This window comes from Orcinus orca, chromosome 7 (assembly GCF_937001465.1).
Source record: "Orcinus orca chromosome 7, mOrcOrc1.1, whole genome shotgun sequence".
Taxonomy (NCBI): domain Eukaryota; kingdom Metazoa; phylum Chordata; class Mammalia; order Artiodactyla; family Delphinidae; genus Orcinus; species Orcinus orca.
Window position 1 is genome coordinate 62,449,092 of NC_064565.1, and position 16,934 is coordinate 62,466,025.

At 42.0% G+C, this 16,934-nt stretch overlaps 2 protein-coding genes across 21 annotated transcripts in view; one reads left to right on the forward strand and one right to left on the reverse strand.

The window, feature by feature from the left end:
• The window catches only part of LOC117200499 (uncharacterized), a 113,790-nt gene that overhangs the window by 93,425 nt on the left and 3,431 nt on the right, over positions 1–16,934 (forward strand). For 4 of the 16 annotated variants that reach the window (XR_007478319.1, XR_007478318.1, XR_007478317.1 and 1 more), the window contains 2 exons: positions 9,761–11,232; positions 14,982–15,816. Coding sequence is in view for 6 of the 16 variants with exons in the window: in XM_033423606.2 (XP_033279497.1) it covers positions 11,146–11,232; positions 14,982–15,033 (139 nt within the window). In the remaining 10 variants the exon portion in view is untranslated. Of the gene's footprint in view, positions 1–4,250; positions 4,568–9,760; positions 11,233–14,981; positions 15,817–16,934 lie in introns of those variants that run through there. The other 12 variants (XR_004482068.2, XM_049712067.1, XM_033423606.2 and 9 more) reach the window with 8 other exon arrangements.
• The window catches only part of WIPF1 (WAS/WASL interacting protein family member 1), a 113,093-nt gene that overhangs the window by 19,402 nt on the left and 76,757 nt on the right, over positions 1–16,934 (reverse strand). For 3 of the 5 annotated variants that reach the window (XM_033423600.2, XM_012532163.3, XM_012532162.3), the window contains exons 2-3: positions 5,099–5,187; positions 1,006–1,135 (exon numbers count right to left, since the gene is read on the reverse strand). In XM_033423600.2, coding sequence (XP_033279491.1) covers positions 1,006–1,135; positions 5,099–5,149 — 181 coding nt within the window. In that variant the 5' untranslated portion in view covers positions 5,150–5,187. Of the gene's footprint in view, positions 1–1,005; positions 1,136–5,098; positions 5,188–8,179; positions 8,277–14,638; positions 14,987–16,934 lie in introns of those variants that run through there. The other 2 variants (XM_033423602.2, XM_004267330.4) reach the window with 2 other exon arrangements.

Sequence of the window (16,934 nt, forward strand, 5' to 3'; positions counted from 1 at the left end):
CACAACTCAAAGGCCTTTGTCTTGGTCTTCCTCTTTTCCACCTTCCTCCCTCACCAATGTTCTCACCTAACGCTGATCTTTCTCTTCTACTTGTTAGGCACTTTTCCTAGAAATTCCTCCACTTGGCTAAAATCCTACATCGTTATTCACTTGTCTCCAAACTCCCTCTGGTGAGTTTAGGACAGTCTAATTCCTGTTGAGTCCAAGTGGCATCTGTGGTCGAGGATGAATTCTGGGCACATCTGGCTGGCAGTGGAAATGTGTGAGGAGTGTGAGATGATAGTCTTGAGGCCTGATAATTAACTTCCGGTAGATTCTAGCCATCTGTAATGTTTCATTCTGTTGTAAATGTTAATAAGTAGCCCTGTATGGTGGGTACTTGTTTGTTTACACATACCCTGCCTTGTTCCAGAAAGTATCTCAGATTTATGATGGGTCAATAAGCAAAGCTGTGATCTCATTTCCTCTCTCTCTAACCCCCTAATAATCATAACTACACTTGAATTATACATTCCAGGCAACAAAACACTTTCAGAAGCATTGTCTCATTTGATGCTCACAACAAACTTGTGAGGGTAGTAGAACAGGTATTATCTCCATTTTACAAATGAAGACAAAGGGTTGGAGATGGTCAGGGCTCGAACCTACATCCTTTGATTCCAAGACTAGGGCTCTTTCCATATTTCATGCTGCCTTTTGCGCTGTGGTAAGATGAGCAAAGGGTTAATTTCCAGAAAGTGCTGTAAAGAGTTGTGAATAATTCAGAGAATTGCTGCTGTGTGTGTCTTGGACAAAGAATTATTATACTGGCTTCCTGCAGCATTAGAGGGAACCCAAGCCAGAGCCATGGCCTACAATGAGTGATACAGTCCCTTATTCTGCTAGCTTTGCAGCTGTTGTTAACCAAAAAAAAAAAAAAAAATTTTTTTTTTTGGTGGGAAGAGTAGAGTTGATTGTTAGGTCATAAACCATTTATCTCCATGGAACATAACTTTTTTTACTTACTGTCCAATATCGGTGCACTTCTGTCATTGGTGACTGTCTTCTTTAGTTTCTTCCCTTTGTTGATGTCAGAGAGAAGAGCATTTCTCCCAGCCTGCTCTGACTTACTCAAGGTAGGCTTTTCTGTATTGGCCTGAAAGGAAACACGCAAACTCGTATTCATCTTTTGAATTAAAATCATGTAGTACAACACTCGGTGGGGACAGCTAGCGCATTGGGAGCTTGTTATTAAGATTCTTGGCAATAGGCTGTAAATTCTCTACAAGTTTTAGACCCGATGTCACTCTTTTTAAGACCCAGACATTTGGGAGCAGATGCAGCAATACATTACATTCATTTTTAATGCAGGAAGAGTCACTCCCTGATAAAAGTCTCTGAAAATTCAGACCACAATCTGGCCGTAACCAACAGAGCAAGGGGTGGATGGCTAGAAACGAGCAGGGAATTTTAAGTCTGAGAGGAATTTGCAGGATACTATGAGGCTTCATCCTCTAGAATGTTCTCTGAAGAACATCTCTTTCTTGTCTTTTGGAACTAACCTGGTGCAAGAGGAAAATTGTCTTTATCAAAAAGGGTCAGCTGTATTTTTTTTTAATCCACCAAAATTTTAGAAAATAATTCCCTCTGGTTACACTGACAAGAGATTTTTTCTTTTTAATTTAAGGCGGATTGGAGGTATAATTTACAAATAGTAAAATCACTCTTTTAGTGTACAGTCCTGTGAATTCTGACAAACATATACAATCGGGTAGCCACCGCCACAATCAAGATGTACAACATTTCCATTACCCCCCAACTCCCTTCATGTTCCTCTGGGCTGAGGTGTTCCTGATGTTTAATCCCTTTAAAAAATTTTTTTATTTTTAAATTCTTTTCCATTATGGTTTATTACAGGATATTGAACATAGTTCCCTAATCCCTTTGAAAGCTTAGCCCACAGAAACTGCACAGCTGACAATGGTGCTGCTTTAAAACCTTTGGGGGGACTTCTCTGGCGGTCCAGTGGTCAAGACTCCGTGCTTCCACTGCAGGGGTGTGGGGTTGATCCCTGGTCAGGGAACTAAGATCCCACAAGCTGCGATGAGCAGCCAAAAAATAAAAAAATAAATAAAACCTTTGGGTATTTTCTATAATTTCAGAATTCCTGGGAAAGATTCTTACTGTGAAATTGGGATTTTGTTTTTTCAGGGTTCTTTTAGGGAGTGGGAACACTAAGACGCCAGCAAACGGACTCGGAAGTAGGCGTGTACCTGTGTTTGTCACACTTGGAAACTGGCTTGGTCTGGCCTGGTCCTGGGGAGAGTCGTCTTCCCCAAACCCAGTGGTACTTCTGGCAGCCGTGAGAGTCCTTTGAGGCTCGCCCCAGCCCTTCTGAAAGGCTCTGATTTCACAGATGCCAGCAAGGGCCACAAGGAGTAAACCTGGGCAAGTTTAGCTTGATACCTGACCCAGCTATTTATTAGAGGCAGAGGGAGAGCTAAGAAAAACCCTGAAGCAGGCTAAACAGAATCTCTGTGTATGAAACTGAAAGGGTCTTAATTAAATTACAAAGTAGTACTTGCTCACGATAATAACAGCTAACATTTATATAGCTTTTACTATGGGTCAGGCACCGTTTTTAGCATTTTAAGTATACTAATTCATCAACCCTGTGAGTCATGACTTTCATTTTAGAGTCAAGGAAACTGAGGCACAGGGAAGTTAAATCATCAACCCAGTTACCCAGCTGGTAAGAGGAGGAGCTCGGATTCAAAGCCTGGCAGCCTGACTCCGGAGCCTTCCCTATAACCTGACAGAAGGATAAACGCGGGATCTAGAATGCCCTTCCCCGGAAATGGGGAGGTGTTAAAGAGTACAAACTTGCAACTAAAACATGAATAAGTTCTGGAAATCTAATGTACAGCATAGTGATTATAGTTAACAATGCTGTATGATATACCTCAAAGCTGTTAAGAGACCAGAACTTAGATGTTCTCACCACAAAAAAGAAATGATAATTATGTGATGTGATAGAGGCATTAGCTAAAACTATGGTGGTAATTATAATACATAAATGTATCAAATCAATGTGCTGTCCACCTTAAATTTATAGAATGTTATATGTCAATTATATCTCAGTTGGAAAAAAATTAATAAATAAAATGCCCTTTCCCCACTGGCCTCCAGCCCTCCTCTGAAGCAAGCCTGTTAAGAGCTTCTTGGCAGTCAGTTCCAGAAACGCTCTTTGCATATACAGTTCGCTTTTGCTAATGGGATCATCCTCTATTGCTCTGAAACTTGTTTTTATAACTTAACAACATGCCTTGGACACCTTAGAAAGAGCTTTTTGAATTACCTATTGTCTTCGTTTTAAGGATGAAAAAACCTGAGGCGTCTAGAGGTTAAGCGCCACGTCCACGTTGGTTCTCTTCAGGGTTTTGGATCAGCAGCCCTCCCTGGCCTCCTGTTCTGCCTCAAAATTTATTTTGACACCTGACCTCCTTGGGTGCTGACTTATCTCTTGACTGTGCTGTTCCACTGGATGGTGTCCTACGATGGCCACCAACCTTTCCATCTTCTCGTCTCTATATCCTGTCTCTCTAGGATCTTGCTTTTAGTCAGGTAATAATGGATAGAAATGAGTGGATAGGATAAACCAGGGTGTCCCAAACTTCAACCATTCTGGTACAACTTTTGTGACTTTTGTCATCTTCTCATGCTACCTGTGTTATTATTTAATATTTTTCATTAAGTTAATTCACTATATTATTTACTATACTATTTCTCAGTGAACATTTCTTTTAAATTAACTCACTATTAAACCCTGGGTGTGCCAGTTATAACTTTTACAATACATATTAAACACGAGCATTAAAATTAAAAAAAAATCAAGGCACATACGACTCAGCAGTGGTGCAAAACCTATACTTTTGGGGAAATATAAACTAGTCCTTCTATGCTAGCCAGATCACAGCTTTTCAAACTTATCTAAGGGAAGGACGAATTTTTAAGAAAAAAATTTCCAATCCGTCATGGACCAATATTTTGTAAAATAACAATGACTTATTAGAAAAATGAATCCGTTTAAAAAAGACACACAAAATACAATCTTAGAAACAATAGACATAACACCACTATCAGATTGCTATAAGTGTTTCTAAGCGCTTACTCTAAATTTCTGTACTTATTTTTTGGGGACTCTAACCAGGAGTTGGAGGATCACACTTGGAATAGCAATGAGCTAATCAATGGTCTCTTCTTCCAACTAGGTTCCAGCCTTAGATGGGTTATAAAAAATGTGTACCATGGAAGCCTAGGCAAGAGACTTTTCCTCTCTGAGCTCCAGTTTCCTCAAGTGAAAAGTGAAGGGCCCATCACTGGGAGGCTCCTTAGCAGCGAAGGCCTCACATACTGGGGGGATGCGTCTGGGAGACCTTCCGTATCACTGCGGGGAGGGCTGCCGGCTTCCTGGAAGAGGGTGCACTAACTTCTGAGGATGGGTCCATCAGGGGGCCAGGATGAGCCCAGAGAAGAAATTCCTTAGGAAAGTACACACGGAACTGCGAGGATGGATTTAAAGGGCGAAGTAAGTGGGGGGGGGGGAGGGGGGAGTGGAAGATGGGGGTTATTTGTCAAAAACAGAGAGGGAAGAAAGATGGCAAAAGGCAGAGAAAAAGAAAGTGAGTCTGGAGGACACTTTAATGGATGCATTTTCAGACAGGCAGACTGGGTCTCTGGACTATCCTGCCCAGATGTTAAAGGCTAGAAGCTGAAAACAGTGCAGGCTGGGCAGAACCGCTCCTGCCAACCGTCTTGGGCCAGCGTGTTCAAATGAACAGGACGTGTCTCCTTGATGGAGGAGGCAGAGGAAACCTAACTAAGCCACATTCCACGCGTGTCCTATGCATCACATGAGACCTTAGACTACAAAACATTTTCGTATTGTTATCTGCTGCATCTCAGGCTCTGGCTTATTTACTGCAGCACCTGGAAAGCTTACCATATCATTCATATTTAAGCCAGAATGTGAACACACTGAAAACAAATACACGTGTGCCAGGTTCAATTTTGTTTAGCTTGCTTCGTGCATGGGCCATGGATGGGGAGAATCACTCACCAGAGAAAACGTGGGCGGTGGCGGGGGTGCTGGAGGGGGCGGTACGGGCATCCTGGATAGTTACGTTTTCAGCAGTCTGGCTGACAAATCTGTAAAAACAAAAAGAAACAAAGCACCATCACGTATTAGACTTCTTAGTAATACTCCATCCTAATCTTCCTTCCCGCTTTCCCGTCAAAGTGGCAGCTATTCACGAAGCCCACCTTTTATAAGAGGTGGAATTGCTTTACGGCATGGCTAGGATGTTACTATTCTGGAAGGAGGTCAGCAGGGAAGGCTTCTCAGCCGAAGTGCCTGGAGATACTGGAAGCAAAACCCAGTGCCTCATGCTGCTCAATCCCACCACCACCAAAGCAGGTTGGGGGAAGGACCCTGGCCTGCCGCCCGAGTAAGCTGCGAGGTTATTAGGAAACGGCTAGAAATGTATCCTGGCCAAGTCCGATGTCCAAGTGGCTCCTCTTCACTCATCTCCATGGCGCAGCCCTCTCCCGTTCTCCCGCCAACTCCGTGCCCGCGCTTTTCTTCTCCAACATTCCTGACGTTTCTTCTCCACTCCGCTGCTTTTCTTCTCTGAGATTCCTGACATTTGTCTAGGTCTGGGTAGCACCCAGGAATGCAAAGATGAATCTATATTTCTATACTTGCCCTCAAAGTTCTTACAGTCCTCCGGGGAAAGGAGATGGGAATATGGGAAGATAAGATGGGCAAGGAGGCTGGATTCCTACCTCTATGCTACTTGGCATTTCCTTACAGGATCCAAGTGGAAAAAAAGGGGGGAAAAAAGAGAGGAGGAATCAAACCTCTGACTCTGGGCTGTTTACTACCAAAAGGCTTCCTTAGAAAGGATTTCTGCATAGTCTAATTGCTCTGGGGACAAAGGGAAGGCCAGACTCCGCGGCGGTGAGACAGCGTAGGGAAGCCCTGGTGGGTAGCAGCGGCGAAGGGGGCAGCCTGGCAAACATGAGGGGCTGAAGAAACAATGGCAAGGACGTGCCCCCAGAGCTGTGCCAGCAATGAACCCTGTCTCCCTTTCCCCCAGTCCTCGGAGTCCCATCCCTGGGTCTAAGCGGAAGCCCCAGGCCGCAGCCCTCACCCACCTACTCACCCCTCAGTATCCCAGCTTCTCCCACCCAGATCTTGCCACTCCTGGATCAGCAGCGCTCCCGGATTGGCAGCGGGGCATCACCCAGAGCTGTTAGAAACATCAAATCTCAGTCCCTCTGCCTGCACTGCATTTGTTTCCGCATTTTCACAAGATCCCTGGGTGATTCATATGCATTTGAGAAGCCTGGTGGTAGAGCCTTAAACCAAGTGAGCAGCCTGGAACACTGACCACCTGAATAACATTGTTTCTGTGGAACATGTGTCCTGAATTTCAAACCTCAGAATTATCTTTTATTTTCAATAGTCTCTTAATTGCAGAAAACAACCTCTTAGAATTTAAAGTATTAGGGAATTCCCTGGGGGTCCAGTGGTTAGGACTCTGCACTTCCACTGCTGGGGGCCCAGGTTCGATCCCTGGTCGGGAAACCAAGACCCCACAAGTCACATGGCATGGCCAAAAGAAAAAACAATTTAAAGTATTAACTTAGTTCAACCACTGAAAGTTAACGTGGAAAACTTATACCTTGAAACAAATACAGATGACCCTTGAAACAACGGGTCCACTTAGATGTGGATTGTTTTCAATAGTAAACATCATAGTACTATACCATCCATGGGTAGTTGAATCCAAGGATGCGGAATCCGGGTGCAGAGGACCCGTGGATACAGAGGGCTGACTGCGTGCAGAGGGTCGTTGCCCCTAACCCCCGCATCGTTCAAGGGTCAGCTGTTACTTTCCATAGAAGTTTTGCTGGATGGATGGCTTGCTTTCTGTGACAGTAACGGAATGGAAAAGCTAAGAGGACATGGTCAAACTTGTCAAAGCTACTGGAAGACAGGAATCAAGAGAGCTTCTGACAGTTCTATTCTGAGTGCCATCTAGAAAATGAAATTTAAAAAACTCTGGAGCAGCAAGAGCTGCTCTCATCTATTAACAGTCAAGTGGATGATAAAGGGCACTTTATTTCTGTCGTCTTGAATACTTATGACCACACTGCAAACTAGCATAATTCCACTCATTTTACAGAGGAGGACGCTGGGACTCAGAGAAATTAATAACTCGCTAAAAGACCCGCGAAACTCATTCACATCAAGTCCTTTTGATCCCTGCTCTTCTTAGATAAGCATTTTTAGGCAGGTAAAGGGCTAACTAGTACTGCAGCTCACCTGTAAACTCGGTCAGAATCCGGTTTTCAATAAGAGCCTGTCTCAGACAGGGGTTCTTTTAAAATCTGTTCCTTACATTGGTCTTTTCTGGGTGACACCAATCGGTCCCCCGTGGGGCTACACGGGCAGTGTAATAAGGAGGGCTGGGGGGGCCTGTGTTTGGAGGCCTATGAAGGGGGTGCTCCAGCTGCAGGGGCACCTCCAGAAGCCTCAGGGTTTTGTCCTAGGACCAGGAGGAAGGACGGGGATCTGAAACGGGATTCAGGCCCAACTAACTGTCAGAGCTGCTATGGCCAAAGCAATGGTCTGAACAGCTGAGGAGGGAGCTAACCAAGTAAGGGGTGGCCGGGTCCACCCAGAGGGCCCGAGAGATGGGCTCCATGGGACAGGCTGTCCACGTGCTCAGTGGATGAAAGGCCCCTCAACACTCCATTGTGTCAGGTTCTACGCTCACCAGCTAACCTGCCATCCTGTTAATCCTAATACTGAGGAAGAAGTGGATTCCGATCAGCTACCGGGAACCTCTTACGGGTTTGCTTCTCATAAACCAGTCTCTGGTTGCAAAGATAAAACTGAACTTCTGTACGCCTTAGGGGCCAGATGATGGAACAGGGAAACTCTCAGGGGACTGCCACCCTGTAAGGCCTCTTTAATCTAAGTATTTTACAGTTTTCTGTCGTTGCTATTATGGCTCTCTCTGTGCATTAACTGACTTATAAATAAACCTCTGGAGCACAGAGGCTGGGCCTGCCCCTGCCCCGCCCCCTCCGATAAACAACGGGGAGAGGATCTGCGGGTGGGCGCTCTCACCGACACCTTGATCTTTGACTTCCGACCTCCAGAAATGTGAGATAACAAAATTCTGCTGTTCGAGCCACCCAGTCTGTGGTGCTTTGATATGGCAGCCCTAGCAAATGATAAACACAGTTTCAACAATACATGTTATCTATCATGTCTGCTATCCACAGTGAAAATTATAAGATAATAGCTTTTGAATAAAACCATCAATTGATTTCTCACCCAAACTATCTCTGGATTGTCTGTCATACGTTAAAGAAATTAAAAGTCAACCGGAGGGGGGACTTCCCTGGTGGTCCAGTGGTAAAGAACCTGCCTTGCAATGCAGGGGATGTGGGTTCGATCGCTGGTAGGGGAACTAAGATCCCACATGCTGCGGGCCAACTAAGCCCGCATGCCACAACTACTGAGCTCCCGTGCCTCAACTGGAACCCGCAGGCCGCAAACTACAGAACCCACATGCCCTGGAGCCCACACGCCACAACTAGAGAAGAGAAAATCGACGTGCCACAATGAACAGCCCGCATGCCTCAACTAAGACCCGACACAGCCTAAATAAATAAATAGATAAAACATATATTAAAAAAATCCTGAACCCTAGGGAACGTGAGTGATTACCAAAGTTTTATTTAATAACTGAATCCCTAAAAAAGTCAACAAATTTTTGGTGGAAACTATTGAGATGAGGGGAGGGATCTACCAATAAACCTTTCATAAAGGAATTGATTCTTTGGGTTGAGAGAACAGAGTAGAATATTTTACATAAATGACTTCAAAAATCCACTAATTGGGGCTTCCCTGGTGGCGCAGCGGTTGAGAATCTGCCTGCCAATGCAGGGGACACGGGTTCGAGCCCTGGTCTGGGAAGATCCCACATGCCACGGAGCAACTGGGCCCGTGAGCCACAACTACTGAGCCTGCGCGTCTGGAGCCTGTGCTCCGCAACAAGAGAGGCCGCGATAGTGAGAGGCCCGCGCACCACGATGAAGAGTGGCCCCCACTTGCCACAACTAGAGAAAGCCCTCACACAGAAACGAAGACCCAACACAGCCATAAATAAATAAATTAATAAATTTTAAAAAATCCACTAATTGGCTCTTCTTTGTCACCTACACACACGTACATATATACACACAATATACATCAATATTTAGAAATTCTGGAATTTCCTAGTTCTGTGAGAGACATGGATGATTTTGTTGGTTTTACTACACTTCTAGTAGGTCAGCATCATGTTTTAATGATGCTGGACAGTGGACAGCATCACACACTGACCCTAGATCAACCAGGGTAGCTGGTGGCCCCGAGCCATCTGCTCAATGTGTAATACTGGTTATGGGGAACACCTTGTGAGAGAGTGAATCGCTCCCCACCCTACTGTGACGTATTCCCCCAACAGCATGGACAACTAGACACTCAATCAGAGCCCAGAGTTCAGCCCAGAGTTGCCCCAGGAAACTTATGCTTTCTTCTTCAATATGCTCATCTAAGAAAGCAGAATTATCTCTGAATGTAAAATGATCAAGAGAACTGGCAAGTTATTTAAATAAACTGTTTCTTAGTTTCTTCCAACCAATGTCAAATTCATTCTAGATTATGTCATGTGAGGCCCACACTATAGATTGACAGGAAGAGGGGAGAGATTTCCAGCACTGTCCAATGAAATAATCCTCAGAAGGCCGGCCTCTAATCCTGAAGACGTGGGTGTGAATCGGCCAAGTTCTAGCAGAGAAGATAAGAAGCAGGTTTATCCAGTTATGTTTTATCACAATTTTGGACCATTCAAAAATATAAAGCATTTTGCTATGCAAATCTTGCCAAAAGTCACCCTTAAATACTATTCTACCTAAAATGAATGGGAGAAAAGTAAACTTTTTGTTCAGAAAAGGTTGAATTCATCACTGTGTGTGTGTGGGGGGTGGGTACAGGGAAAGGACATAATAGAAATAATACAACTGAAAAGATCCTAACATCCAATGTTCTCTTGCCCTCATTACTTTCTATTCTCTATCTTATTTTTATTTATATTCCTTGATATTTTATTTTATGTATAATGCTCTTAACTCTTTTTCATGTATATATTTCTTCTGTGCTCTTGGCGTCTTCAGGTTAGATTTTTGAGAATTTTTTTTCTGCTTCCAAAAGTAGCATATGTTCATTTAGAAAATTATAAACAATATAAAAATACAAAGATGAAAATAAAACATGACAGTTGTAGTTAACCACTGAAGGAAGCATTTGATAATAATTAAATATTAGGTGAAAAAGGGTTGGGGTTGATAATACCCAGCGATAATTCTTGTTAACTTTTTGATGTATATTTTTCCAGCTTTTATACACAAACACACATGTACCTCTTTGTATCTATATAAATACACACATGCACAACTGTTTGACCAATAAATATTAACAGAAGGAAATTTATAATACATACAACTCGACAGTGTTTTAATAAGGAAAGGCCCTTAAATTCATATCGAGTTATTGCAGCCATAAAAAAAAGACTGCAAAGGCATTCATTATAAAGGTAATGAATCTACTCCAAGTTATACCGTTAAAATAAAATCATTTAGCGAAAACTCAAATTGCTGCTAACACTGGTAGTTTGGGGACTCCTACTCATGATTATTTTGGGTTCTATTCTTTAGAAACTCCTCCAAGAGACAAACTTAGTTGGATGTGTATAAGATCTGCAAACCATCAGAACTAATTAAGATGAAGTTGGCTTTGTTCTTCAACTTCCTGTAAAAATGCTCAACAGGAAAATTGATGCTCACAGCAAACCACAGCCATCCTGTTTCTTTAGCAGTCTTTTCACAGCTGCAGTTGCCCGTAGTTTCTATTTTCTGATACCAGGCCCAGTGCAACAGCTCAGTGCCCCACCCCCAAGCCCGGCATGTCATTTTTGGCCATTTTAGCAACTTTTAATACGTTTGCATAAAGTTTGTTTCTATTATTGTGACTCTTCCTCTCCTCAGTCCAAGCTCCAGAGGGCTGAAGGCAATGAGGCAATCAATGCAAGAGGAGAAGCAGAAAAGGCTGCTCAACCCAAGAAGAAGCCAAAGGTAGAGAAGAGGAACAAGCTTTCCTTTATAAGCAAAGCAACTGCCTCACCTAGTTCATAATCATTGTTTTTCTCAATCTGAGCTGTACACGGGACCCCTCATTTCTCAAAACGTACTTGCTCTTTTCTCCGTTGATCATCATTTAAGGCAATAGCTTAAGTGAATTCTGCTTACGGGCTGTCTTCTCAATGGTAAGGGTTTGTGTCTCTGCTGTACTTGGAGGGTCCCTGGCTATTTCAGAAACACTTCTTTTAGATAAAGAGTTGGATAATTTGGGGAGTAGGGGGGATTTTTCAGAGAAGACATTTTGAAGCATCTACAATGTCATTACGATTAGAGGGGAGCTTGGACACAAACCCACAATTTTATTGTAAGAGTAACTGCTGGGGAAATAAAGGTTGCTATGAAGTAAAATTATTTTTTAATACATTGTCCTACATGTTTAATTGAAAAATTAGTGCAAATTCATAGACAGCTAAACCCTCTCAAAAATGAGAAAATGAAGGTAAGTTCAATGACCCACCTACTTGTCCTTGTTTAACTATGGGAAAGGGAAGAGAAATCTTTTCTACTTTATCCACTTAACTAAAAAGTACCAATTTGCCTCCCACAACTTCCCATCTCTAACAAGTACTGGTGGTTGTTTTTTTTTTAGTACTCTCTTTAAGGGCCTAAAATCTCAAAACTACGTTTCCCTAAATCCTCAGCACCACATTTAGTTTTACCAGATGATTAAGATCTGCCCCTCCCTGTTCTCCACTACACACACACACACACACACACACACACTCATGCACACATACTCACAGCATATAGGTCAACAAACTCAACTTATTTTATTCATTTAACCATTGAAAGTGTAGCCTTATAATATAAGCAGAAGAGTCACCACATTTACTTCTGAAAAGGTCATAAGACTTAGAAAGGAAATGGTCTTACCTGAGATTATTCACGTAAAGATATTTACTGTGGCTGTGACACTTAAAACAAAGCATTTGTACAATCCCAGATTCTCGGGATTAGAAAAGGACATCTTGTGGCCTCCTAACTGTACTTACGAAAAAAGCTCTTGAAATTACAGTTAGTTGTTAGTGGCCTTGGGTAAATTGCTTAGCCTAAGTCCAGTTCCCACAATAAAATGGCGAGAAGGGTACCGACTCAACAGGACTATTCAAGAGTTAAATGAGGGGCGTCCCTGGTGGCGCAGTGGTTGAGAGTCTGCCTGCTGATGCGGGGGACATGGGTTCGTGCCCCGGTCTGGGAAGATCCCACATGCTGCGGAGCGGCTGGGCGCGTGAGCCATGGCCGCTGAGCCTGCGCGTCCGGAGCCTGTGCTCCGCAACGGGAGAGGCCACAACAGTGAGAGGCCCGCATACCGCAAAAAAAAAAAAAAAAAAAAAAAAAAAAAGTTAAATGAGGCAAGTGCTAAATAAGTATTAGCATTTAAAAAAAATAAAATAAGCAAAAGTCAAGAGCCTAACATACGGTGAGCGCTCAATAAACACTGTCTTTTCCTTTTTTTAACCATGAGAAAGAGAAACCACGAGCTGATGATGTAGCCTACATGTGCACACCCATGCAAACTTCTGCATTACAAATGAATGGCAAAGGGAGGTGCATATAAAGTGCACTTTAAATTTCTCAGAAAAGCACACTAATTAAGGCATTACTTATTCTAGTATTCTTTTTTTCAGTTTTAATTTTCAGGACTCAGGGTTGCAAAATACAGACAGAGGTATTTGATAGTCCAGGGGAAATGCTCTTTTCAACAATAAGTAAATGTATGACAATTTGGAAAAACAAAAATGAGTCAAACCTTAAAGCAGGAACGAATCACAATTTAAATAGCCAGAAACTCCCAACGAAAATGACGTGTTCATGAAATGTTAAGCAGACTCCAAAAGTGCGTAAAACTTGAAAGGTCCAGGAATTAGGTAGCTCACTTCCTCTTACATTTTAGCACAGGTTGGGGAACTTCCAGCCTATAGGGAAGATCTAGAATTTGATTTCGTCAACGATCAGAGTGAAATTGCTGCTGGACCCCAGGGAAAATTCTTCACCATGGGAAGGTCTCTGAATACTGCAGTTCATTCAGAGTATGTGTAATCCTTAAAAGTTTAGATATTAGAGTAATTGAAGAGCTGTGAGCAATTAACCAACAGGTGAACTTTTCCAAGAGCATCAGAAAACAACCTATGATTTTAGATAAATCATTTAACCTCTTTAGACTATAAAAGGAGAATTTCGACTAAATGATGTTCCAGTTCAGAAGCAACATAACTTTATGAAGTTAACCCATAATGTTAGACCCACAGCCCAAGTGACTAGTAAGGGTATGGTTTCCACACTAATGGACCTCAAAATCTTTTTCAGGCTTCTCATCTTCCTCTCTCACTATCCTGTCTTATTCTTTATCCTGCTTTCCCACTATCTTTCTCTCTACCAAGCTGTCCTACTTTTCTTAATTAGAACCCTCCTATAGTCTTTTCTTCGCTTTACCACTTGTCTATTTTCTACTGTATACACTAGTTATGCCACTGAATTATTTAAAAGAACTTATACTTATTGACCAAAGTTGTGCCCTCTTAACTTTTTAAAGCTTTATTTTATATTTCTCCATGGGGTAAAAGGAATATAAGTCAAGTTGCTTTTTCATATATGCCCCAAAGAAAAAAAAAGCATTTTTTTGATACAAAAAAGTTTCCTTAATCCTGCTCTGTAGATCTCTGGGTACACCGTTTGAAATACGAAAATTACAATTATTTTATGTCAAAATATTAATCATATTAAATGTAACTAGTTACAATGAATGCTGCAGAATTTGATTAGCAATAGTAATTGTGCACCGCACTGTTAGGATGTTGAACAGAATGATTCTAAAAGACAAACTGTCCTAAAAGACTCTGCTTAGAAATGGTTTGGGATCTGAACTTAAGTAACAGGTCTGTAGCAACAGACTGGCAAGAGCTTAGCTCCACGGTACTTTCCTTTGAAGCTTCCAGTGGCTCCTTTTGCTTGAAAAGCACTTACTGTTGTCGGCCAAAGTGACAATTCAAAGGCAGTCATGTGGACAATTGCACCATCCACCGAAAGGATACAGTTACTGACATAAACCCCCATTTTAAATGGCAGAAAAAACTCCTGTGGATCCAAACTTGCCCAGTGGTCAGGAAAAATTCTCCTGAAAATCTCGCTTACATTTTGGTTCAAAACACAAGTTCTAAATTGCCCATGATCACTATAGCAGTGAAACTAGTCCTGTGTGCAACAGGACTCGACCACATGGTACTCTACTGAAAAATTAAACAACTTAATCTCAACATACTATGGTCCACCAAAAGCCATCGAGTCCTTCCCTCTAACTGAATAAAGGAAATACATTTAGTTTGAATATAATCTTTCTTACCGTTAAAGGATACTGCAGGAAGGCATGATCAGGGACACAGGCAGACAGGGAGCAAGTAAGATATGAGAGAGAAAACCGTCCCTGAGAAAGGCATCATCTTCTAACGCAAACGTGGGGTCGTTTTTGGACAGCCGTTTTGGACAAGCTCCGGCCTCTCGTTAAATGTGACACACTGAGTCAGAGGCAGACATCCTTCTGTGGTTATTCACTTCCTGTCTGATTAATTTGTTGCTTGTTCCTTCCTCCTTTTATGCAGAAAAAAAGGCTAGATAGGTTTTACTTCAGAAGCAAGCAAGAAGAAACCCCTAAAATTGGAAAATTAATTGTTTCTCTTTCCCACCAGGTGTAACATACCTTTTGGGACAAGAGGAGACAAGAGGGACAAGAGGAGATGAGCACGTCCATCTGGTCAACAGCCCAACTTTATTCTAGACACCTCCACAAAAACACCTGCTCACGGAACGTGAGATTCCTTCAAGAAATTCCATGTTAAAGCGTCACTCTCGATATTGATGATAACATTTAGGATTAAGGGAAAGAGTCGCTCAAGAACTAAAAGCTCTAAGCAGCACTAATAAATAACATAAGTGATCCTTCCTCATCTACAGAGCGGGGTAGGGAGTAAGTTATAAACGCAGGTGAAGAGAGCTAGTCAGGTGTAGGAAGGCAAATGAGTTTTGAAACGTGATTTTGGTGCCCAAGTCAGGATAAATGATATACAGGCACAACTTATTTTATTGTGCTTCGCTTTATTGTGCTTTGCAGATATTACATTTTATTTTATTATTTTTTTAAAGTACCAAAATTGTATTTATTTAAAATTCATATTACACTGAGAAAACTCTTACTTTCAAGGCATTTCAAATAATTTGGTTAATAACTTCAGTGCATCTCTTTGTAGTCCCACAAACTCTCATTGAATCCTGTTTCTCTCTTTAAACTGTTTGGAACGTGGCATTTTTAAACCGTGGCCCGTCACTGGTTTGACTCTATGGAAGTAATTTATTCTCTTGAGATTATGGTCTTCAGGGATTAAGTATGTCTAAGGACTTTCTAAAAAAAGCCATAAATATTCACACACACAAATGCCCATTTTAATATTCTAGGCTCTTTATATTTGTTTGTTTTCACTTCTACTGTTTGTATTGAGCAAAGTTATAAAAATCACTGGCACTTTATTGGTTTTGGCTTTCTTCCTCCAAACCTCATTATAAGGTAGAATATGGGTTAGTGGGGTTATTTGATTCAGTGTGTCTCTTTACATTTAGTGTCAAGCCTTTCTTTATTTTTTTTCAGATTGTACATTTTATCTTTTTTTTTTAACAAATTGAAGGTCTGTGGCAACCCTGAGTCACGCAAGTCTATTGGCGCCATTTTTCCCCAAAGTATTTGCTCACCTTGTGTCTCATTTTGGTAATTCAAGCAACATTTCAAACTTCTTCATTATTATTATATTGGTTATGGTGATCTGTGATTACTGATCTTTTTTTTTTTTTTTTTTTTTTGCAGTACGCGGGCCTCTCACTGCTGTGGCCCCTCCCGTTGCAGAGCACAGGCTCCGGACGCGCAAGCTCAGCAGCCGCTGCGCGGCATGTGGGATCTTCCCGGACTGGGGCACGAACCCATGTCCCCTGCATCGGCAGGCGGACTCTCAACCACTGCGCCACCAGGGAAGCCCTACTGATCTTTGATGTTACTACCACGGCTCGCTGAAGGCTCAGATGATGATTACCACTTGAATGAAGTTTTTTAAAATTGAGGTATAGTTGATTTACAATAGCAATAAAGTAGTTTTTAATTAAGGTATGTACATTTTTTTTAGACATGATGCTACTGCACACTTAATAGCCTACAGTAGAGTATAAGCATAACTTGTACATGCACTGGGAAACCAAAAATTTCGGTGTGACTTGCTTTATTGCGGTATTTGCTTTACTGCAGTAGCCTGGAACGGAATCTTCAGTATCTCCGAAGTAAGCCTGTACAGCTCAAGTCAGCTGAAGATCAGAGCTTTCTAAGCCAAAATGTTTTGTTTCCGTCCGCCACGCTTAATGGGGTGACAATAACTCTCCCAGAGGATGCTTGACAGAAGCACAGAGATGATGAGTACACAAGGAGGAAACTCAGATTCCTCACTCTCAAAGGACTCTAGAGGTGGGTAGGCAATGGAATATAGGCAAAAAATATTATACCGAAAGCTTGAGAAGTGTATAAAAATCTGAAAATGCTCATAATTTTTTTTCAATCCACCTGAAAGGTTCAGACTTATATTTGTGACACACACCATGTACCTCTG